At 37.3% G+C, this 26020-nt stretch overlaps 1 protein-coding gene across 3 annotated transcripts in view; it reads right to left on the bottom strand.

Moving 5' to 3' along the window:
- Positions 1-1238: 1238 nt before the first annotated feature.
- The window catches only part of ORC3 (origin recognition complex subunit 3), a 91482-nt gene continuing 66700 nt past the window's right edge, over positions 1239-26020 (bottom strand). For 2 of the 3 annotated variants that reach the window (XM_077162383.1, XM_077162385.1), the window contains 7 exons: positions 14595-14728; positions 11233-11312; positions 10174-10274; positions 4892-5033; positions 3196-3312; positions 2177-2256; positions 1239-1670 (listed from right to left, as the gene is read on the bottom strand). In XM_077162383.1, coding sequence (XP_077018498.1) covers positions 1565-1670; positions 2177-2256; positions 3196-3312; positions 4892-5033; positions 10174-10274; positions 11233-11312; positions 14595-14728 — 760 coding nt within the window. In that variant the 3' untranslated portion in view covers positions 1239-1564. The remainder of the gene's footprint in view (positions 1671-2176; positions 2257-3195; positions 3313-4891; positions 5034-10173; positions 10275-11232; positions 11313-14594; positions 14729-26020) is intronic. The other variant, XM_077162384.1, reaches the window with a different exon arrangement.

Raw genomic sequence — 26020 nt, 5'->3', positions numbered from 1 at the left:
TAGCTTCACAATGAGTCTAATCACCTATCAACATCTTTTAAGTCTTTTTATATTTAATAAAATTCTATAATTTTTTTCCCTAACCATCTTATAAATCTCTTTAAAATAACCATTTTCTAATGGAAATTATAAATGGGATGTTTGTAAAAATTACAATTCAGAATGGTAGTTGCTGGAAGTTCAGAATACTATTGGTTTTTGTTTTGGGATTTTAGAAATCTTACTGAGCCTTATGTTTTTGTGTATTATCTTTATGTACACAATATATCATCTGAAAAAATGAGATAAATGGATTTCTTCTTTGAATTATGAATATTTGGAAGTGTTTGTTTGACTGAGAGGGCAGAACTTCAATTTAATGCAAAGTGTCTGTTTCAATTCCTCACCTTGTATGGGTACAGAGCCACTTCTGTTTTTGCAGGGCTAGACACTTTCTGCTCTGGTTTGCAGTTGTCTATTTCTGGTAACTTGGAATTACCCTTTCATTTTTAGCTTTGGCAACATTTGACAATTTGTTTTTGGAATATATTTCATCTAGCATTTTTATGTGTTTGGAGAGGGGTGAGGAGGGCAGTTATGTCAGCCCATCATGTTAACAGAAGGCTGAATATTCTTTATTGTAAACCCATATAATACCTCTGTTTACACTGCAGAACTAATGAAATTTAGTCATATGTTAATTTTGTCCATAAAGGACAAAAGAAAAAGTCTGTAATTACATGGTTAGTCCTAAGGTTTGCTAACCAAAGAAGTTTTTATTGAACTTGAATTTTTTTCCAGCCATATTTGTTGGTAATTTTGGTTTGTTACTCAAAAGTCTTAAAGACAAGTCCCAGAATTCTTTTGGTAGCAGAACATTAAATAGGGACTGAATCTTAGACATTTTTTGTTTCATTATGTCTTGATGAGTGTGGGCCATAGAAGAGATACAGATGTCACCAGTCTGGATCTTACTCTACTTATTTGGGTTTTATAGGGTTAAGATGTTATTTCCCAAGGCTTACTGACACTAAGACTCCATGATACATCATTCTAAAGTGGAACATTTATTGCCATTAAACATAAAGCCAGACAGCTTGGGACCTTGTAAGCTGTAAGACTGTTGGAAATAGGGAGACAGAGGCAATTTTAGAACCTATGTAGTTACTAAGAGAAATAAACATGTTAGGGTATTCGTGTCACGTATGGAAAATGCTAGTGCAAGATCAGAGGACAATGAATGAACCAACTGCAAATAATTTAAATTCCAGGTAAAGGAATTTATTATTTATACACAACATACATTCAAGAATGAATTGCTTATAATTTAGTAAAAATGTCTTTTTGGAAGTGGGAGAGCTTTTAGTTACAACATAATGTTATTTTTTTGATTCATAAGTACTCCAAAGGCATTCTGTTATACACTTGTTTGAAGTTAACACATGTCTATTTTCTGGTTAAACATCACTTGGGGATTACACATTTCTCTCCAAAACAGACAGACTCCTATACTGGTATGTAAATATTACTGGGCTCTTTTTCTCTTAAACTAAGCATGATCCTTCTGGCTTCACTCATATGCCTACTAGCAGCCTCCCCATGTTAGTCTTGCCACATGGTCAGTCTTCTGTTTGGTAGGTTTTATAAATCCTAAAAGTTCAAGCTCAGAAACAGCTCTAATAAACCGAGCACTGGAGGTGGCAGTTGAGGAAATTTATGCTGCATCTCAAAATCTCAGCATTAAAAATATTAGTTGGTAAACTAAAATAGCCCAAAGACATACTACTAAATTAAACTATAATCCTTACTGAAAACTTAAAAATGTGATCATTATCCATTGTCAAGACATGAATGGAAATGTACTCATGCTTGCCTAAATCTAATTTTTTTTCACATAGTATAATTGCTCCCTTACTCTTTGACTTCCAAAAGTACATAAATAGCCGTAGGGAAACAATTCAATATGATGGCTTCATTTTTGGTAAAAATTAAACTGCATTTTGGAATATGATTTTTTAGACCAATATTTTAGACTTGGCTGTATTTTAATTTCAGAACAAATATTTAGAAACCTGAGTTACAGGAAAATATGGTTAATATAGCAAGTAATAAGGTTGTTTGGAGCATATCTTTATAGATCTCTAAACTAAATTTAAATATATACTTTAATATTGTAGGACTGATTTTAAAAGGATACTGGACAATTTCATTCATTTCTTCTGAGGTTGTGGAACTTGCATCCATTTTTTCAGCAGCTGTCACGACTGTTGCAAATGCCTTTTCAAGAGACAAAACAGAAAAGTTGCTACGGTTGCCCAACACCTTTTCATGTACTTCCTTTGATGGCTCTGTAATTAAGCCAGATTCGTTAGGCACTGCTACTGTTGGTGGCTGGCACTTTTTTCATTGCACCAACTTTGAGATTCTCAAAGCTACAGTGAGGACCACTTTAAAACAATACTTTAAGTGATAATGTAACGGTTCCTGAATTATGTTTCCAAAAAATGTGTGCAGAGAAAATACAAGACACAAAGCTAGTCAAAGTGAAGAGGCAAAGGAAGCCCTGTTATCTTCCACTCTTCAACCTTCCTTACCTGAGGAAAATGCCTATTTTTCTTGGAAGCAGCCAACTTTGTATATTTTTAAATGGTGACAAGACATCTGTCAAGTAAGGCCTTCAACAGAGTTTATGATCTTTGTGTAATGCTCTTTTGAGGAAGGAAAAAAATAGCATTACTTTAAAGAAGAAAACAGTTGTTCAGTGCCTTGCCAAGTATTTTAAGTACTTCCTGATTGCTAAGCTGTCATGTAGTCATTCCAATATATATATATATTTTATGTAACAAGGGAAATGACTAGTTAATAATATACTGTTTTTATTTTTTGAGGTGATACAGATACAAAGCCTAAATTGTTTATGTTAACTACTGGGTTAGATAATATACTTATTTTGACCTGGCATGAATGTAGAATTGGCTTGTTTGAGGAATTGGGGAATCAAAGGGTAGGGAATGAGATTGGGGGCTGTTGAGCAGTTGGCTGCTATTTCCTGAGAGACTTTTTATGTATGAGGTGATCTTATGATTTGAAACAAAAGACAGGACATTAAAAAAATAAAAGGTGAATTCCAAAGTACCAAAAGTATAAGAACACTGCAGGAAAGCTGTCATGGATGGCTAGACAAATATACAGCTTGCTATTTTCCCCCTGACCTACCTCTGACCAGTCCACAAGGTTGATTAGCCTGCTACACTCTAGGTGCAGTTTATATGCTATGCAAATGTCCGGAGCAGTATTTGGAATGCAGCCTTCTTCACTTTTCAAAGTTTCATTCTAAAAATAACAGTAAATAAGGCAGTTACTTTTGAAAAATGATTAGGAACAAAACAGACATTAATGAACCCATTAACTTAAATTTAACTAAACAGTATATGGAATCTTGGTTTCTAAATGCCCTTTCTTTATGAGTTTACTCTTTAATAGTTTAGGATTAGGTCCTGGTCGTAATCCCTCTAGCTTCTAGTCACTAGGAAAGTGTTCCCAGAACACTAGAAAAACATTTTAAATTTTAGTAATAAATTATTAATTTATGAGATCCCAATGCATTTCTGATTTTCATAACAAGGAATTCTTTGTGAGTTTTTAGTAAAATGCTACTTATAACATTTGTGATTACCTGAATTGTAACAACTACTATACAGTATCAGTAAATACTAACATATCACTACCTGGGGTATAAAAACTTATCTTTCAAAAAAAAAGAGGCCGTCAACACTGTAAACCCATTAGTTTTTTTTTCAGCCTATTTGAAATTTATGGTTCTCAACAAAAATAACATACTCATCCTGAGATTCTCAAATAGTCCCTCAAAGACAGACAGGTGCAATCATACCTAGCAGTTGAGAATCACCTCTTCTATGACATACCACTAGCCAAGAAGATACATTTTTTGTTTGTTTGTTTTTAAGAAGAAAGATTTTTAATTATGGTTTACATTTATATAATAAAAATAACAGACTTCTTTGGTTCCTTAAGAATAAAATTATTAAAGCCCTCTATCACTATTACCACCACCATTGAAAACCACTAACCATCTTCTTGATTTTGTATTCTCTTGCAATGCACAGCATATTTGTGTGCCACTTGCCACAGGAAACCAGCAGACATTTCATGTTTCATGGTACAGTCACTTTTTTTTTACATTTTGGTTGGAGTCACTTCTTAAGTATCCTTTGTGGCAAAATTTCTAGGTGCTTGAGTTGATAATTTGAATTGTTACCAAATTATTTCATATTTACATCACTGATTTAATTAATGTGATTTTACCTGTGCATAGGAAAGCTAGTTTTTAAAATTCTGTACTGTCTTGAACAGGAACAATCTTGTTTAAAGAACAACCCTGAAAGTTGGTAAACTATCAGACTTCAGGCAAGTGGCTCTGCTGCCCTCGGGATTGCTGGCTACCTTCCACACATAGTCCTGAGGAGTACTCCCTTGAATTAAAAAATTCAAGATGAAATCCCAAAGTAATTCTTTCTTTGTTCTATCAGAAACAACCAGTCAGATCTTTAAATAATTTGCTTAGGCCATATCTGCTGCTATGTCTGTAGGAAAAATCTCCCCTTTATTTTCATAATAGTAGCATTATACTCTTAGTACCCTTTGCCTTTATCACATGAAGGACAAACAGTTTACACATGGTCAAAGATTGGCAGCATCAGTCAGCCACTAAATTGCGTCTTTGCTGGGTTTGAAATTACCCTTTAAAGAATTTTAAAAAATAGATGAAAGAGGGGCAACCCTGAACTGCAAAGTCTATGCTCATTAAATTAGAAATGCAAATTTACAATATTTTGTGGCACTGAACCCCTGTGAACTGAGCTAAACTGTCAGAAATGAATCTGCTTCTTACCTTAAGATAATAATAAGGATTGTTCAGTGCAGTATGGAGGGCGATTCGTGGAGCAGCATTTAAGTGTTCCCGCAAGGTGTGGGCAGCACTGAAGTACACCACCTCATGCAGAGGCTGTGTCTCTGGTGGCAGAAGGTGAGCTCTGAAACAGATATCAGCTTTTAGATAAATAAACAACTTTATTTTCGATATAACATTTCTGTCAATCCTCTGTAGAGGACCAAGTGATCTATTTAAAAAGCAAAATCAACAATTACCCAAATCAAACAAACAAAACAAGGCCAAGATATCAAATCCAGTACTGGTGAGCTCAGAACTGCATCTCTTCCAAATATTTTAAAAATGTTCTCCAGGTTCTTTAGAGTACAAGAAACTACGTATTTCAGTTCTGAGTTAAAGCTTTAATAGAAAATGCATATATTATATTTCTGCTCAAAATCTTCAAGGCAGAATTTCTTAAAGTATTAATATTTTTTAACATATTAATGAAATATTTAGAAAACTGAGACATCCATTATTTGCTATTATATCAAACCTTTAACTCTTGTCAGTTTAAAACACTGGCATCAAGACTGGAATTAAGAGTCTAAGAAATTATTTGAATGTTTTTGATATCTCTCATGGAGTGATACCTCAAAAGCTTTTTATATGTGAGAGTTATTTTTGACTTTAGAACATAGAAAATGTTAACTTTTGCCTGCAGAGTATTGAAAAACAAGCAAACTTCATCAAAAATTCAATTACTAAAAAGACTGTAACTTGGGATTTTCTTATTCTCCAACTATGAGCTATACGACAAGCAATTTTAATGAAATTTGAACTTAAAAAAATAATGGCATTAAAGATTTAATTCACTTTGAAGGTATTAATTCCCACCAGTTTGTCTGGGCCATGCCATCTCTCCTGGGTGATCTAGAGAGTGACAAATTGGAAGGGAGAGGTTTTAGCACATAGAACCCCAAGGGCAGAGTAATAAGTCATTAACTTGATTAAAGTTGTAAACTCACATCCCTTCATAAAGAAGGTTCCTGGGGCTTAGTTCAGTCCTGGGCTTAAAGAATTTGGCCACATGACAAACTTGTGTCAGCCTCTTTTCCCACCAATGTGGACAGAATAAAGCCTAGCCACTGGGAATTTACCCTCTTCTTCCAGGTGTCCTGGCTTTCCCCCATCCTTCTGGAGAGGATACCACTGCTTAGAAAATCCCCCTACATTCACCCCACCCCAGCGTGATCAACAACTTTGAGGTAGAGAAGTGAAGAGGGCATTAACCATGTACATTGCTCTTCACTATCTCCCTCCTCCCCTGTCTCGAGGACTACTGGTCCTCTGCTCATTCCACTTTTAAACTCTTCTTCTCCAGAGTGATCATAAGAACAATACCCATTTTCAAAGTGTGTGATTTTTTTAAAAGTTTTTTAGAGCAGTTGTAAGTTTACAGATCAAGTACAAAGAAAGCACAATTCTCATAAATCATCCCACCCCATCCCAAATTTCCTCATATTAACAACTTACATTAGTGTGGTATATTTGCTACAATTGAGGAATCAGTATAGACACAGTATTAGCTAGAGTCCATAGTTAGGGTTAGGATTCAGTCTTTGTGTTGTATGATTCTGTGGGTTTTGATAAATGCCCGCTGTTAGGTATTCACCATGACAGTATCATAGAGAACAGTTTCACTGCTTTAAAAACCCCATACGCTTTACCTATTCATCCCCGCCCACTTCCTCCCTCCAATGCCACCCTGAACTCTTGATAACCACTGATCTTTTTACTATCTCGATACTTTTGCCTTTTCCAGAATGTCAGAGTTGAAACCATACAGTAGGTAGCCTTTTCAGACTGGCTTCTTTCATTTAGCAATATGCACTGGAGGTTCCTCCATGTCTTTTCAAGTCTTGATAGCTCATTTCTTTTTACTGTTGAATAATATTCCATTGCATGGATGTAATGGATATACCATAGTTTATCTGTTTACCTACTGAAGGTTATTTTTGGTGTTTCAGTTTTTGGCAATTATGAATAAAGCTGCTATAAACATTCATCTGCTACAGGTTTTTGTGTGGATATAAGTTTCCAACTCATTTAGGTAAATACTCAGGAGCATGATTGCTGGACTATATGGTAAGCCTATATTTAGCTTTTTTTTTTTAACATGAGCAGGCACCGGGAATTGAACCTGGGTCCTCTGGCATGGCAGGCAAGCTTTCTTGCCTGCTGAGCCACCATGGCCTGCCCTATTTAGCTTTTTAAGAAACTGTCCAACTGTCTTCCAAAGTGGCTATACCATTTTGCATTTCTGCCAGCAATGAATTAGAGTGCCTATTGCTCCCCATCCTCACCAGCAATTGAGGTTGTTGGTGTTTAGGATTTTAGCTATTTTAATAAATGTGTAGTGGTGTCACATTCTTATCATAAGAGTGTGTGATTCTGACATGGCCCTCATTTAAGATCACCTACTATTATAACCTTACATACTGCTAAATCTTAATAACTCAAGATTGAATTGCTATGGTCTCAGGAATAGTTTCTGTGATGCTGCTTGCCTCCCCAGATGACTTTCTATTAATTTGTATTTTCTGACCATAGGCTCTTCCTACAAAAACCATATGCAATAACTCCCCAATCATTACTCACAGCTGTTGCTAAAAGACCCTGTTGAAGTCCCTCCTATGTAAAAAAGATTGGAGACCTCATTAGGCAACTAGAAAGTCAAATAGTCAATTACAGAAACTCAAACTACTGCCTCACTTTTATGTACTCTTCTCCTTTTTTAAAACATCTTTATACTCAATGTTTAGAAATTCAGGTAATTCCCAAGACAAACAGTCTCTGGCTATCCTCAAAGATCTTTCATTAGAAGCAGAATGAAATTTGCCTCTGTTTTGTTTACACTGGACTGTTTTAGTTGAACAATAGTGACTAAACAACATGATACATTAGAATTTTTATCAAACTGTAGATTTGGAGACTTGCAGAGACATGTACTTCTGCAATGTGTTTACTGTGGGAAGAAATAAGAATGAGTCTGGTATTAGAGCACTACATTCTATACTTTAGGTTTGGGTTTTAGATCTAAGTTCACCAGAAAATTATAGAGTACTTCTTCCAAAAGAAGGATTCTGAGCGAACTGGTAAAAGCACTTAGTATCAACAAGGGCTACAAAATTGAAACATGCTTTGGTGAAAACAGCAGCTTTTGCGGCAACTTACTTTCAGCTCTCAGTATTTGGGCCAAAAGCTGCTCATAGTATAATGTGATCCTGACTCCTAGAGTTTATTGCTTATTTTTATCTTTAAAGGACATATTTTCTCCAGGGAACTTCGACTCTGTTCACACATTTGTGATACAGCCCTTGTGGGCAGTGTAGAGAAATGGAGAGAGCCTTCTGGCTGATGTCAGGAGATGGGGGCTGTGCAACCGTTTAAAAAAATCAGAGCCTCTCTATGGGCTTTAGCTGCCTCATGACTCCTCAGGTCTCTTTGATCTCTGATATGCTACAATACTAATCTCTGCCCTTCTGGGACAGACAGTGTTGGTCAAGACAGTACACCCTAGTACGGAAGGATTTTGATTTCACATTTGACCCTGTACACAGAAGTGGAATAATAGGAAATAGAATCTTTATCCTTTCTTCCACTCTTCTTAGAATTTGACAAACACAAGGCTTCCTAAGGAAGGTATTCCGAATGGCTGAATAAAAACAAATTATATTTAAGAGGACAAAACACTAATGAACTCTAAAGGAATTGACCTGTTTTGAAAAACCCAAGTGGAGTGGAATCATCATTAGGTGTAGAAGGCTGGTAAAGAAGGCATGGTCCTGGACGATTAGGTTAATGATCTCAGGCAAGCTGACTGTTCCACAAGAGCAAGGCCATGACCTGAGGACTACATGTGGCACCTGTCCAGAGAACTTGAAAGGCATTTCTACGGAATCAGCCAAGGGCTCCACAAAAAGAATACAGTGACTACACTGAAAGCTATCTAAGGAAGCCTATACAGTATGAAGCTGAAACAGAAAAGATCAGGCTCAAGTGGCTAAGTATATTTTAAGAAGCAGAATACTTCAAGGGCTAACAAACTGAAATGTTTGAAGATAGGGTTAGGGAAGCATCAGGAAGCAATGCTGGCAGATAAGCAATTCAAACATGGTGAGCCAGGAGTCCCTTCTGACTGCCAAGTGACTTATCAGCACTGGGGGCACTGGCTTACATTGGCAGCAACTCACTACTATTTAGTTACCTGATTATCCCATCCAGTCAGGGCAGATGCTTGGTACAGGGAAGTAAAGGACAACTGCAACTCCTCTTTCAATAGAGTGACAATCTTTTTTTTTTTTTTTGTCTTTCTATTGACGTATTTCTATTCATAAATTGTGAGAGTGTTCAGAGTTCTACCCGATCTAATTCCCTACCCAATTTATTTTTAGTAACTACAAGGGTCCATAACTTGGTAAAAGGGAAGAGCAGGGAGCTCAGGGCTAGAAACTATAGGAACAGTAAAGCAAGGGTTGGCCTATGAGTTCTAAAAGGCAATTCTGGCTTGTAGGTCAGTTCTATTTTGTAGCACATCACTTTATGACACATTTCTCTCTTTATTTTATCAAACTTGGTTGATCATTTTGGAATTCCTTCACGACATTAGTGATTTCTCCCCATAGATAAGAAAAATTGATTCTTCCCCCCATTTGACCTGGAAGAAGGAACTTTTCACTTTCAGACAGGACATGTGATTTATCACAAAACCACAGTTTGTCTTCAATAAGTGAGCTGCTATTTTTTCAGTACTTTATCCTATTAAATGCTTAGCCTGCTGTTGGATTTGTGCTGCCATTAAAAACCAGAGTAAAAAAAGAGATAAATAATCTTTCTACTTTTAGACTAATACATTTTCTTTGCACTTCTCTCATTTTTTTCCTGTAGCATATCCCAAATTCCTCAAAACTATCTTAAGTGGGTAATTTTACAAAACTACATTTGGGAAACCCATGAATCAGAATGATTTGGGTCCGGGAGAAGGAATCATCTTAAATACAGGTCCATCTAGTGGATTATTAAATTTACTGTGAGTACATTTCTCAATATGAAATTAGTGCTAGCCATAGTTGTACTGACAGTCTTTAGAATAAGAAGTCCTTTACTTAGGACAAAATAGGACAGCAAAGCTGGTCTGCTCTGTTTCCTGGGCTTGACCCAGACCCAGGATATATTCTGAGCAAAGACAGATCAAGGATAAAGTGTAATAACACTTCGTTAGAAGTAGGGGAAAGACTCACCTCACCAGGTTGTCAATGAAATTCACAACTTTTTCTCTGAGTACTTCAAACTTACTTTGCTTCTTACTTGTTCTTCTTAACTCCTTCATTTCCAACAAGGACTACGGATGAAAGAACATACCTTTCCTGGTGATTCTGAAACAAAAGATCCTTTGCCAGAGGGCAGCTCTGCCACTCAGGGAGAGGCAGCTAAAATCTTTTTCATTAGATAGAAAGTACAGAGAAAGGACCAGCCCAAAATGGGTTTTGTTTATTTTTCATTTTTAAGGTCTCCTTCTAGATGAGTTTTTTTTTTAATCTTCAGATTTTTATTTATTTATTTATTTTAAAATTATTATTATTATTTTTTCACATGGGCAGGCACCGGGAGACAAACCCGGGTCTCCAGCATGGCAGGCGACAACTCTGCCACTGAGCCACCGTTGCCCGCCCCTCCTCCTAGATGTTTTGCTTTAAACATATATGAACTGAATTTTCAGGGAAGGAGGAAAAGGGCAGTTCACTTCAGTACTAAGTAATAGGCCAGAGTGCTCACTAATCATAATCCATGACATCATTTAAGCAAAGGACTCACACAAAGAGGAAGAAGTAGTTACCTTTCCTTTTAGCCATATTACCTAAATAGAGTCCATATATTTTGTTTCATTTAGATTGCAATTTTATTCTACATGTATCATAAATTGGTATTATGGTACAAAGACATCCTTAAGTCAGAAATATCTGAGAAGGGATATATTGAAAATACTGTGGCTTAATTCCTGCTCTACTGAGCATGCACAGAAAATCAAAACAAGTTAGCCTCTTTGGAATCTCTCAGTTTAATCAGATAAATAATCTGATTCCTTTTTTGCAACCATGCTCCCACTTCCCTTTATTGCTAGTAAATTCTGGACTGTGTACATCTAGAGTGAGGATGACAGTGGGATAAACAAAATGTTCAATTTATAACTAGTTTGGTTTACGAAAACAAAAACATCCAGGCATAGCTAATTTAGAATCAAACCGAAAAAACAGGGAGCATCCCAGGAAGTAGTTGCAAGAAAGAGAGAGTGACCTGACCTTCTGAAGGTTATAAAGGTCTGTCTTCTGAAGCCCCTTTGGCTGTGATCCAGAAGCATCTTCTTCCTCTTTGGCTTCTGCTTTTGATACAAAACCAATATACAACAATTAAAATAAATCCATTCAAGTTGAGAGAATAAATATTTATACTAATCCAAGAGAACTAAAAGTTTCACCTACTTTTTTTTCTTAAATGGGGCAAAGGATCAAGGTTTCATTATATAAATGATTTTTTCTAGAAGGTCAATAAATATGACAGAGTTTATGCTGTAGTATCAAAAAAACAACCACTGAATTTTAAAGGTGGGGGACACATGAAAATAGAATAAAACGAAGAAAACTTCCAAACCAAAATAAAAAGTCCCAAATACTTATGCTTAAATAGTTTTTAAAAATATCAAACACATTTAAGTTATGTTTCCCTGATCATACCAAATTATAAACAACACAAATCTACACTCTGGCAAACTTGGCCTTGATCTTTTTTTTTTGCTTTAAACATTTTTTATTCTGAAATATAACATATATACAAAAAAAGCAATAAATTTCAAAGTACATTAACAATTAGTTCAATTAGCTATAGAATAGATTTCAAAGTTTGGTATGGGTTACAGTTCCACATTTCAGGTTTTTTCTAACTGTTCCAAGACACTGGAGACTAAAAAAGAAATATCAATATAATGATTCAGTAGTCATTTATTTGTTAAATTCTAACTTCTCTGTTATAAATCCTCCTTCTCCTTTGATCCTTCTCCCAGTCTTTAGGGATATTTGGGTTATGCCCATTCTATCATTTTTCATGTTGGAAAGGGATGTCAACAATATGGGATCGGGGGATGGAACCGGTTGATGTTCTTGCAAAGACTGGCACGTCTGGATTTCAGGACTTATTTGGCCTAGGAACCATTTGAAGGTTTTAGGTTTCTGAAAAATTAATAGTGCATGCAATTTTTGTAGGATCTTAGGTAGAGCCCTGGAAGCTCTTTAGGGTTAACAGGAATGATATTATGGGTTAGGCAAACTGTGGGAATTAGCAGCATCTAATTGAAGCCTGCATAACAGGAGCCTCCAGAATAGCCTCTCGACTCCACTTGAACTATCTTATCCACTGATATCTTATTTTGTTACATTTCTTTTCCCCTTTTTGGTCAGGAAGACATTGTCAATCTCGTGGTGCCAGGGTCAGACTCATCACTGGGAGTGATGTCCCACATTGCCAGGGAGACTTATACTCCTGGACATGGGAAGGGTAATGATTGTCCTTGGGGGAAGGGAGGGAGAGAGAGAGAGAGAGAGGTTTTTGGGAAGTAACTCTTAGGCATAATCATAGTTAGGCTTAGCTTCTAGAAATAAGTTTCATAACAGCAGGACTCAAGATCAAGGGCTTTGCCTATTGACTTAGGAGTCCCTAGTGTTTGAGAGAGTATCCAGGGTTTAATAGTAAAGTTTGATAGTTTCATATTTTTTCTCCAGTCCCTCAAGGGACTTTGTCAATACTTTTTAATTATCTGCCCAATGTACTCTGGAATGTATCTGGGTATTACATTAAGCTATACAGAATTACAAGCTCTCATTCCCATTTTGGGTTCCATGTATTTGGGTTGTTTAAATGAACTAAGCAGACAGGTTGAGTTAGAGTGTGTGCTACAGAAAATTTATGTTTTGGACAAAATAAAAGCTCTTTTCCTTTATTCTCATATAGTAGGTGAAGTTCTAAAATACAGACAATGTAGGGCGGCCATGGTTGCTCAGTGGTAGAATTCCTGCCTGCCATGCCAGAGACCTGGGTTCGATTTCTGGTGCCTGCCCATGTAAAAAAAATATATATATACAGACACTGCCATCCTTTATCCTTTATTTTCCTTAGTCCCAATTGATCAGCTTAGCCCTTATCTCTAATTGAAACCTGACCTCTGAGTTTTTTAAGTTGTTCTATGTAGCAATGCTGACTTTCAGAGTTGCATGAACTTCCGACTCTGAGTCTTAGGTGTCACACAGGTACCCAAAGTTCCAGGGAAATACCAGGTGATACATATAAAACACAGCACTTGATCTTTTTTTTTTTTTTTTTTTTTTGATGCAGCACTGAGTAAGAAGGAGGGGTTATAAAAGTTTTTAAATAATCCATTAAAATATAAACTGCTTCATGGTTCTTTGGCAAAGGAAACAGAAAACTATATCTGGTAAATGGGTAGCAGTGCTTCTTCTAGAGAGCACGAGGTTCTGATACTCTCTCCACCTAGTTTTAGAAACTTCACACTGATGTGTCTTGTTTGGCCTAAATCTAAGACAGGAGGATGCAGCTGGAGAATCTGCATTGTTCTCAAAGAATCAATTTCATTTTAGCTGTGGATAATTCCTGGTTCAAGAAAGATAAAATTTAACGTTACAATATCCAATAAATTCTTCTGCCCTCTTTAATAAACATAAACATTTTCAAGAACAAAGGAACACGTGCCAAGCACAGAAAGGATTAAAATGGGCATTCCAACTGAGGTATTTTTTACCATGCCATGTCTAGTCTATGTGCTCATATACCAAGCTGCCTCTTTTTCACAACTCACTTAAAAATTTTTTAAGTAGAAAAAAAAGGAAAAGGTGCATACCCATTTTTTTGTTCTACCAAAAAAATATATATATTTGGTGCTAGAGACTGCGCAAGAGAAGAGCCCAGGGAAGGTTAATGATCCTTGGCGCCCCACTACACAAAGGTGTCTTGGAGCATTAAAGAACATGGCTACCCACACATGATCAGATACCCTGAGCTTTCAGCAAACAAAAATGATCATGTGAAGGTCATGCAAAACATAGGAAACTGTAGTCCTTCAATATAGAAGAGGGCTAGGCTGCTTCAGTTTATTTAGGACTAAAGAATTTGAGCCTTTGTAAACCCAATTAAAGCTAGCCTCATGCATATTTTGGTAATCAGCATACCAATGAGCCTAATTTCCATTAAAGCAGTTCATAGCTATTAATTTCTCTGGGCTTACAAATGATTTATGCAGTGCCTTTGAAATCTAAAGAATTTGATGAAATGCTTAAAAAAACATCTAAAAAGAGTTCTTTATTAAGATGCCTTGCTACTCTCTCCAATCTTTTTGATTCTCCAAATTGTCCATCTGGAAAAGCATTTTTTTTTTCTGCCTATCTGATGTTCTTTATTGTTTAAACCAAATCTGGAAGAGAAATATTTGGCTTATTTGTGACCATCAAGATGTGATGTTGCAAGGTTTATATAATGGCAGTGATCATGAACTACTTTATCTCTTCACCTCTCAGCATATCAGAAAGAGGGGCTCTTCCATGTCAATTTTAATTAAATGACTCTCAAAACTAGTAAAACTTGCAGGATATACTCTTACCATCAAGGCTCTGAAACTGGGCCAGGAACTCTTCTATTCTCTTTGCTGTACTGCCAAGCTGCTTTCCAGAAGAGAACTTAAAAACCTTCAAACATTTCTGAAGTATGGTCATCAGCTCATCCTTTGCCAACATTCTGGAACAGAGTAAGCGACAGGTGATGTAACTGAACTGGAAAACTAACATACTTAAAAAACATATTTACTTAGTGAACGATTATGCTCAGAAGATGGTGTACTTTCTTGGTGGGTAGCTACCAAGCATTTAATTTTGTTTTGGAGAGATTTTCTTCAAAGTATGCAACATTCAGAAATATTGAAAAGAGCTTTCATGATCAAATGATCAAATTCACCTTGGTCAATTTACAAAGATTTGGGTTAAAAGCCTGGTTTTGACCCTTACATTGTCTGTAATACAGAAAAAGTTACCAAACCTCTCTGGTCCTCAGAGTCCTAATCTATAAAGTGAAAATTAAAACTCACATACTTCACAAATTAGGTAGAAGGAAAAATCAAATAAGAACCTAGCAGAGTGCTTACTACACAGGAAGCATTTAACAATCATTTCCCTTTTCTTCTGATCTAAATGTAAATATGAGACAAGAAATTTCTGACAAATGCAAGCTTATTGAAAGGAGATGAAAAATATAAGTATCTCAGTCATTTCTTGAATTACTACCATTTTGACTATGTCTTATAGTTTCTATGGGCTTTATAAACCATCAATCAGTAAATCCACTGAACTTTTAGAACTTTTTTTTATTGTATAATATAACACATGTACAAAGCAAAGAAAAAAACAGTACTTTTTCAAAGCCCAGTCCAACGTAGTTACAAAACAGACCACCAATCCACCATCTCAGATCTCTCATTCTAGCCACTCCAAAACACCTGAGGCTAGAAGGAATATCAATACAATGATTCAGCAAACACACTAGCCTGCCAAATCCCACCCTCTCCATTATAACTCTCTCCCAATCCACAGAGATCTCTGGGAAAGGCCCACTCCAACCACCTCATGTTGAGAAAAGGTACCCACAATAAAGGACAGGGCAATGTAACTAAGTATGATAATCCCGGAGACACTGGTCTCTCTCAGTTTTAGGATTTATCTGACCTAGGAACCCTCTGGAAATTGTATGTTCCAGGTAGGCAAACCTAGTATATGAAACCTTAAACGAATCTCAGTTTGAGCCCTAGGTGTTCTTAAGTCAACAAGAGTGATGTTGAGTGGGGTTTGGCAAACTATGGCAATTAGCACTATCTACCTGAAGTTTGCAAAGGAGCAGCCTCCAGAAGAGCCTCTTGACTCCATCTGATCTATCTTGGCCACTGATGCCTTATTTTATTATACTTCTTTTCCACCTTTTGGTCAGGAAGATATTGTCAATCCCATGGTGCCAGGACCAACTCATCCCTGGGAGTCATGCCCCATGTTGTCAGGGAGATTTTCAACCCTGTATGGTTTGCACCATGTAGTGGGGGGGGGGGGGGGGGGGGGAGAACAATTTTCCTTGCAGAGTCAGGCTTAAAGACAGACAGGCCGCATCTGAGTAACGAAGTGGCTTCCTGGAAGCAACACTGAGGCTTCATTATGGGTAGTCTTAGCTTCTCCCCTACAGAAATGTTTCATAAGAGTAAGCCTCAAAATCCAGGGTTTGGCCTATTAATTCGGAGTCCCCAGTGGTTGGGAGGGTTCTGGGGTTTCCTAGATGGGAGAGTTTAATAGTTCCAATATATATACTTTCCACTTAGGACCCTGGAGGGACTCTATCAATACTTTTTTTTTTTTGTAACTTTTTAAATTGTATAACATATATACCAAGCAAAGAAATAAAAAGCAATAGTTTTCAAAGCACTCTTCAACAAATCCCAGAGTCTGTCATGGGCTACTATATGACCCTTTCATATTTTTCCTTCTAGCTGCTCCAGAATATAGGAGGCTAGAGAGCTTAAATACATTTTTTATCATCCCAACTCTTTTTTCTTTTTTTTTTTGTGAAAAATAACATATATACAAAAAAAAAACCTTATTAATTTCAAAGCACAGCACCCTAATTAGTTGTATAACATAGTTCAGACTTTGACATGGGCTATAGTTCTGCAATTTTAGGCTTTTATTTCTAGCTGCTCTAAAATATTGGAGACTAAGAGAGATATCAATGTAATGATTCAGCATTCATATTCATTTGTTAAATCCTATCTTCTCTGTTTAACTCCACCATCAGATTGATCTTTCCATCCCTCTCTTTAGGGGTGCTTGGGCTATGGCAATTCTAAATTTTTTATATTGGAAGGGTCTGTCACTAATAGGGGGTAGGGAGATGGAACTGATGTTCCTGAGAGGCTGGGCTAGGTTTCAAGACTTATTTGGACCAGGGACCCATCTGGAGGTTGTAGGTTTCTGGAAAGTTACTCTAATGCATGGAACCCTTGTAGAATTTTATATACTGCCCTAGGTGTTCTTTAAGATTGGCTGGAATGGTCCTGGTTGGGGGTTGGCATGTTATGATAGGTAGCAGGGTCTAACTGAAGCTTGCATAAGAGCAACCTCCAGAGTAGCCTCTCCACTCTATTTGAAATCTCTCTGCCACTGATACCTTGCTACACTTCTATTCTTCCTTTTGGTCAGGATGGAATTGTTGATCACAGGGTGCAGGCCTGTATTCATCCCTGGGAGTCATCGCCAATGTCGCCAGGGAGACTTTCATGTCTCGATGTCATGTCCCATGTAGGGAGGAGGGCAATGATTTCATTTGCAGAGTTGGGCTTAGAGAGACTGAGGCCACATCTGAGCAACAAAAGAGGTCCTCCAGAAGAAACTCTAAGGCATGCCTAAAGGTAGTCTAAGCTTCTCCACTACCTACATAAGCTTCATGAGAATAATCATCATGATCGAGGACATGGCACATTGATTTGGGTGTCCCTGAAGTCTGACACAGTATCAGGGGATTCCCTGATGGTAAGGTTTAATAGTTTCATATTCTTTCTCCCATCCCTCAGGGAACTTGGCCAATACTTTTTGATTATCTGCTTAATATACTCTAGGATGTATCCAGGCATTACAATAATCTATACAGGATTCAAGTACCTCTTTCTTATTCTGTGCTCCCTGTGTTTCAATTTTTCAAATGAGGTATAAAGATAGGTTGAATTAGATTATGTACTACATATTTCAGTTCCAGACCAAATAAACCTTTCTTCCATTGGTCTCAAAGAGCATGTGTAGTTCTAAAATACAGACACTGTTTTCCTTACCCCTATGTTCTGAATTACTTTAAACCCCAATCTGTTTGGGTTCATTCTTATCTCTAAATATCAGGTTATATGTATAAAACAGCCTCTTAAAATCCAGAAATAATGATCACCACCTCGGACTTCATGTGTTTGCTCTAAAAGCGAACAATCTAGGCCCATGTTTTCTTATAAACATTTTCTAAAGGTGACCATAACATTCTTGTTCTTTTGTTTCTGGCTTATTTGTCTCACCAAATGTCCCACATGTTCAATCACATCGTTGCATGCCTCACGACTTTGTTACTTTTTGTAGCAGCACAACATTCGTTCTTAAGTATAAACCATCGTTCGCCAATCTACTTCTCTGTCAGTGCATACTTCAGCCACCTGCATTCATCAGGCATCATGTAGAGGGCCCAAAGTCCACAGCCCATCAACATTCTCAATTTTAGATAATTTCATTGTCCCCAAGAGAATGTAAACCAATAAACACACCCTCACCAAATAGGAAATCTAAACCTCCTCTTAACTCTTTTCCCTTCCCCCATTATTTACCTCTGCTGTTGCTGTGGTAGTGCCGATGGTTTCCATTTGAACACAGCTCATAGAATGCAAGAGCAGTTTCCCCCTGTACCCTGGGCTTAAACACTCTTTGTACAAGAATCTTATCTGTGAAGTAATTTTTATGAGAATTAATTCATACTTCTAGTGTTAATCAGTGGGACATGTAGGTTTACAGAACCCCTTTCTCTCTTGTTCATCTTCAATATGGAAATATTATTTACAAACCCACTAGAAAACCACCTTCACTCGTATCTATTCCCTTACATTGGAGTTCAACCTCTTTAGCTAACGGTTCACCCATCTCTAGCTTCTATGTATCTCTAAGTCCCCTATATTCTGTATTATAAGCCTCTGATTATACCTTTATGCCGGTCACAAAAGTGTAATCATACAGTATCTATCTTTTTGTGTCTGCCTAATTTCACTCAGCTTTATGTCCTCAAGGCTCACCCATCTTGTCATTGCTTCAGGACGTCATTTTGTCTTATTGCTGCATAATATTCCATCGTATGTTGTTCTAGTTTGCTAGCTGCCAGAATGCAACATACCAGAAATGGAATGGTTTTTAAAAGGGGGAATTTAATAAGTTGCTAGTCTACAGTTCTAAGGCCGAGAAAATGTCCCAGTTAAAACAAGTCTATAGAAACGTCCAATCTCAGGCATCCAGGGAATTATACCTTGATTCAAGAAGGCTGATGAAATTCAGAGTTTCTCTCTCATCTGGAAAGGCACATGGCAAACACGATGTCATCGGCTAGCTTTCTCTCCTGGCTTCCTGTTTCATGAAGCTCTGTGGGAGGCATTTTTCTTCTTCATCTCCAAAGGTTGCTGGCTGGTGGTCTCTGCTTCATGTGGCTATGTCATTCTGCTCTGCTCTCTTTCAGATCTCTCATTCTTCAAAATGTTTCCTCTTTTACAGGACTTCAGAAAATAATCAAGACCCACCCAAATGGTGGAGACACATTTCCCCCAATCCAGCTTAACAATCACTCTTGATTGGGTTGCATCTCCAGGGAGATTATCTAATTACAGATCAAACATACAGTATTGAATAGGGATTATTCTGCCTTTACAAAATGGGGTTTAGATTAAAACATGGCTTTTCTAGGGGACATACATCCTTTCAAACCAGCACATAGTATATAACACATTTTGTTGATCCACTTCTCTGCTGATGGGCATTTGGTTTGTTTCCATCTTTTGGCGACTGTAAATAATGCTGCTATGAACAACAGTGTACAAATGTCTGTTTCTGTCACTGCTTTCAGCTCTTCTGGGTATATACCAAGTAGTGCTATTGCTGGGTCATATGGCAACTCAATATTTACTTTCCTAAGGAACCACCAAACAGTCTTCCATAGTGGCTGCACCATTATACATTCCTACCAGCAGTGCCTAAGTGTCCCAGTTTCTCCACATTCACACCAACATTTATAGTTTCCTGTTTGCTTATAGCAGCCATTCTTACAGGTATGAGGTAGTATCTCATTGTAGTCTTGATCTGCATTTCCTTCATAGCCAATGAAAATGAGATCTCTTCATGTGCTTTTGAGCCATCTGTATTTGCTCTTCAGAAAAATGCCTATTCATATCTTTAGCCTATTTTATAATTGGGTTATTTGTTCTTTTGTTGTTGAGTTGTATGATTTCTTTGCATATATAGGAAATCAAACCTTTGTCTGATATGTGATTTCCAAATATTGTCTCCCGTTGAGTTGGTTGCCTCTTTACCTTTTGACAAAGTCTTTTGAGGTGGAGAAGCATTTGATTTTGAGGAGTCCCCACTTATCTATTTTTTCTTTTGTTGCTTGTGCTTTGGCTGTAAAATCTAGGAAGCTACCTCCTATGACTAGATCTTGAAGATGTTTCCCTACGTGTTCTTCCAGAAGCTTTATGGTGCTAGTTCTTATATTTAGGTGTTTAAATCTACTTTGAGTTAGTTTTTGCGTAGGGTGGAAGATATAGGTTCTCTTTCATTCTTTTGACTATTGATACTCAGTTCTTCAATGACCAATTATTGAAAAGACTATTTTGTCCCAGTTCAGAGGATTTGGGGGCCTTGTCAAAGATCAGTTGACCATAGATTTGGTGGTCTATTTCTGCACTGTCAATTCGATTCCATTGGTCAATGCTTCTATCTTTGTGCCAGTACCATGCTGTTTTGACCACTCTGGCTTTATGATAGATTTTAAAGTCAGGGAGTGTAATCCTCCCACTTTGTTCTTTCTTAGGATGCTTTTAGCTATTGAGGGTCCCTTTCCCTTCCAGATGAATTTGGTAACTAGCTTTTGCAAATCTTCGAAGTAGGCTGTTGGAATTTTGATTGGTACTGTGTTGAATCTGTAAATCAATTTGGGGAGAACCAACATTTTCTCTATATTTAGCCTTCCTATCCATGAGGAGGGAATGTCGTCCCAGTTATTTAGATCTCCTTTGATTTATTTTAGCAATGTTTTGTAGTTTTCAGTGTACAAGTCCTTATATACCTAGTTAAGTTCATTCCTAAGTTGATTCTTTTAGTTGCTATTCTGAATGGAATTTTTCCTCAACTGACTCCTCAGCTGGGTCATTGCTTGTGTACAGAAATGTTATTGATTTTTGCACATTAATTTTATATCCCACCACCTTGCTGTATTTGTTGATTACCTCAAGTAACTTTGCTGTAGATTTCTCAGGATCTTCCAAGTATAGTATCATATCATCTGCAAGTAATGAGAGTTTTACTTCTTCCTTTTCAATTGGATGTCTTTTATTTCTTTGTCCTGCCTCACTGCTCTAGCTAGCACTTCTAGCACAATGTTGAATAATAGTGGTGACAGTGTGCATCCTTGAATTGTACCTGATCTTAGGGGGAAGGCTTCCAGTCTCTCACCACTGAGTATGATGCTGGCTATCAGTTTTTCATATATTCTCTTTATCATATTGAGGTAGTCACCATTGATTCCTATCTTTTGGAGTGTTTTTTATCAGAAAAGGATGCTGAATTTTGTCAAATGCTTTTTCAGCACCAATCAAGCTGATCATATGATTTGTCCCTTTCGATTTGTTAATGTGCTGTATTACATTAATTGATTTTCTTGCGTTGAACCATCCTTGCATTCCTGGTATAAACCCAACTTGGTCATGGTGTATGATTCTTTTCAAGTGTTGTTGGATTTGATTTGCTAATATTTTATTGAGCGTTTTTGCATCTATGTTCATTAGGGAGACTAGCCTGTGGTTTTCTTTTCTTACAGCATCTTTACCTGGTTTGGTATTAAAATGATATTAGCTTCATAAAATGAGTTAGGTAGAGTTCATTTTTCCTCAATTTTTTGGAAAAGTCTGAGCAGGAATGGTGTTAGTTCTTGTTGAAATGTTTATAAAATTCCCCTGTGAAGCCATCTGGCTCTTCTTTGCAGGAAGATTTTTGATGACTGCTGAATCTATTTACTAGTGACTGGTTTATTGAGGTCTTCTATTTCTTCCCTGAGTCAGTGTTGCCTGTTTGTGCATCTCCAGAAATTTGTTCATTTCATATAAGTCATCTAGTTTGTGGGTATATAGTTGTTTATAGTATCTTCTTATGATTTCTTTCATTTCTTCAGGGTCTGGGGTAACATACCCCTTCTCATTTCTCATTTCATTTATCTGCATACTCTCTTTTGTTCTTTGTTAGTCTTGCTAGTGGCCCATCAATTTTATTGATTTTCTCAAAGAACCAACTTTTGGTTTTATTGATTCTTTCTATTGTTCTTTTGTTCTCCCATTCACTTATCTCTGCTTTAATCTTTATTATGTCTCTTTTTCTATTTGCTCTGGGGTTACTTTGCTGTTCTTTCTCAAGTTGTGCTGTTAAGTCCTTGGTTTTTGCTCTTTGTTTTTTAATATAGGCATTTAGGGCAATAAATTTCCCTCTCAGCATAGCCTTTGCCACTTCCCATAAGTTCTGATAAATTGCATTCTCATTTTCATTCATCTCCAGATAGGTACTGATTTCTCTAGCAATTTCTTTTTTGGCCCATTGATTGTTTAAGAGTGTGTTATTTAATCTCCATATATTTGTGAATTTTCTCATTCTTTGGTGGTTACTGAGATCCAGCTTCATCCCATTGTGATTAGAGAAAGTGCTTTGAATAATTTCAGTATTTTCAAATTTATAAAAACCTCTTTTGTGCCCCAGCATATGATCTATCCTGGAGAATGCTCCATGACCACTACAGAAGAATGTATAGCCTCGTCCTTTAGAGTGCAATGACCTATATATGTCGTCCTGGAGGGGAGAAGGCAGTGTTATGATATATTCAAGATCCTGAAAGAGAAAGACTTCCAGCCAAGAATTCTGTACCCAGCCAAATTGTCCTTCAAAACTGAGGGAGAGATTAAAGTTTTCACAGACGAAGAAATCCTGAAAGAATCTGTGAACAACAGACTGGCCATACAAGAAATACTACAAGGAGTTCTACCGGCTGAAAAAAAAAAAAAGACAGGGGAAGAAGGACTGGAGGAGGGCACAGAATTAAAGAGTACCACTAACAGTAATTTAAAAAATACAAAGAGTAAGAGGGAAAAGAATATATAGAGCTGACAAATCTATTTGTATCCTTATGTCAAAGATGAGGGTCTTGTAAGCAGTGTATAGCTGGATTATGTTTCTTAATACATTTTGCCAATCTGGATTTTAATTAATTGGTAAGTTTAGTCTGTTAACATTCAAAGTTATTACTGAAAAGGTGCTTCTTGAATCCACCATCTTACCACCATTCACCATAGTACTTCTCAGTCATTGTATCCTTTGGCTCCCTCCATCTACTGGGCATCATGGATAATGTTGAAAATAAACAAACCGACTTTCTTTGCAACCCAGCTGCAACCCAGCTTTGCAACCCTACTGTTGTGGGGTGTAATGTTCTACAAATGTCTGTTAAGTCTAGTTCACTTATTGTATTATTTAAATTCTCTGTTTCTTTATTGATCCTCTGTCCACTGATGAGAGTGTGGAATTGAAATCTCCAACTATTATGGTAGATGTGTTTATTTCTCTTTTCGGTGTTTTTACTGTCTGCCTCATATATTTTGGAGCATTCTGGCTCAGTGCATAAATATTTATAAGTGTCATGTCTTCTTGTTGAATTGTTCCTTTTATTAATACATAGTGCCCTTCTTTGTCTCTTTTAACTGTTTTACATTTGAAGTTAATTTGTTGGATATTAGTATAGCTACTCCTGTTCTTTTCTGATTGTTATTTGCATGAAATATCTTTTCCCAATCTTTCACTTTCAACTTGAGTTTATCCTTGGGTCTAAAATGTGTTTTGCGTAGACAGTATATAGATGGGTCCTGTTTTTTTTTATCCATTCTGCCAATCTATGTCTTTTGATTGGGGAGATTAATCCTTAACATTTACTGTTATTATTGGACGGGTAGCACTTTCTTCTACCATTTTGCCTTTTGGATTTTATATGTCATATCTAATTTTTCTTCTTTTTACCTTTACTGGTAGTCGTCCTTTCTACACTCTTCTCCACACCTCTCTTTCCTGTCTTTTCGTATCTACCTCTAGTGCTCCCTTTAGTATTTCTTGCCCAAGCTGGTCTCTTGGTCACAAATTCTCTCAGTGATTTCTCATCTGAAAATGTTTTAATTTCTCCCTCATTGTTAAAGAACAGTTTTGCTGGATATAGAATGCTTGGTTGGCAGTTTTTCTCTTTGTGTAATTTAAATATATCATCCCACTGTCTTCTTGCCTCCATTGTTTCTGCTGAGAAATCTATGCATGGTCTTATTGGGTTTCCCTTGTATGTGATGGATTGCTTTTCTCTTGCTGCTTTCAAGATTCTCTCTTTCTCTTTGACATCTGACATTCTGGTTAGTAAACGCCTCGGAGTATGTCCATTTGGATCAATTCTGTTTGGAGTACACTGCACTTCTTGGATATGTAATTTTAAGACTTTTGTAAGAGTTGGGAAATTTTCAGTGATAATTTCCTCCATTAGTTTTTCTCCACCTCTTCCCTTCTCTTCTCCTTCTGGGACACCCACAACACGTATGTCGCGTGCTTCATGTTGTCATTCAATTCCCTGAATCCCTGCCCATATTTTTCCATTCTATTCCCTGTCTTTTCTTTGGCTTGTTGAATTTCAGATGTTCCATCCTCCAATTCACTATTCCTATCTTATGCCTCTTGAAATCTGACACTGTAGATGTCCAGTTTTTTTCATCTCTTCTACTGTGCCTTTCATTCCCATAAGTTCTGTGATTTGTTTTTTCAGACTTTTGATTTCTTCTTTTTGTTCATTCCTTGCCCTCTTTATATCCTCCCTCAATTCATTGATTTGATTTTTGATGAGGTTTTACATGTCTGTTCGAACATTCTGAATTAATTGTTTCAACTCCTGTATATCATTTGAATTGTTGGTTTGTTCCTCCGACTGGGCCATATTTTCAATGTTCCTAGTGTGATTCGTTATTTTTTGCTGGCGTCTAGGCATTAATTACCTTAATTAGTTTATTCTGGAGATTGTTTTCACTTCTTTCCCCTAGAATTTTCTTGCTGGATGAATTTGTTGTTTGTTTGTTCTTTGACATTCAGTTCAGCTTATTCTGGACCATTAGCTTAGGCTTTGTTTAATAGATCAGAATTTTTCAGTTCCTGTTTTCTTGTTTCTTGCCCTGCCTGTACAGTGCCTTTCTCTCCCCACCCTTTGGAGGTTCTGCATAGGTATTATAGACCGCAGCCAGATTTTGCCAGACCAAACTGGCCTCCTCTCAGGAGGAAAGAGTTACCTGCATCAGTTTTCCCTGAGGATGGGACCCAGAAGGTTTAAAGACTTTCCTATGAAGTCTCTGGACTCTGTATTTTTCCTATCCTGCCCAGTGTGTGGCACTTGTCTGCCTGCAGGTTCCACCCACTTAAGGTGATGCAGTACCTTTAATTTAGGCAGATTTTCCCTGCTGGGGGCATGATGGAGACAGAGGAGAGGTTGTAGGCTGGCTTTAATCACTTCAAATTTCCAAATCCTGGGGTCTGAATTCCTTGAGGGAGGGAATCCACCTGAGCTGGGCCCCACCCCTCCCCTGGGAAGGCACAGGCTCCTGACAACATCTCAAACAAACTTATTTCTGCCTATGCCTGGGGCAGTTGCAGCCTGTATCTAAAGGCAGTCAAGCCTTTGTAGAAACACAGCCACAAAAACGAAAGAGAAAAATCCTTCTCAGAGCAGGACCCCTGTTCCTCAGGCTTGCTAATCAAGAGCATAAGTTCGTATGCTGCTTTGTTTACCTTCAGATCCTATGTGCCCCCTTCTTTCCTTTAGGGCTGAGACCCTTTCAATTATTATGTGCTATCCAATCCAAAAGCCTCTGCCTCTTTTTTCCCTTTTTCTGTCAGCCCTGCCCCTTCGGTGCTGGGGCAAAAATCAGCAACCTCCACTTTGACCAGGTTCAACTGATCTGGGGCCTATTTTTAGTAGTCAGAATTTGTGATTTAATTCCACAATTGAAGCTTAGTTGCACTCAGCCCCTGCTCCTGGTAAAGTCCCTTTCCTTTCCCAACTGGGAAGCAGCCTATGGGGGAAGGGCACTAGCTGCTGCGGCTTGGGGGACTCACAGCCGGTCCAGCTGGACCAGACTGGGGTACACTGTTTGTC

Source organism: Tamandua tetradactyla, chromosome 5 (assembly GCF_023851605.1).
Source record: "Tamandua tetradactyla isolate mTamTet1 chromosome 5, mTamTet1.pri, whole genome shotgun sequence".
Lineage (NCBI taxonomy): Eukaryota > Metazoa > Chordata > Mammalia > Pilosa > Myrmecophagidae > Tamandua > Tamandua tetradactyla.
Note: the sequence above shows the minus strand (reverse complement) of the source record. Positions and strands in the feature narration are given on the sequence as shown.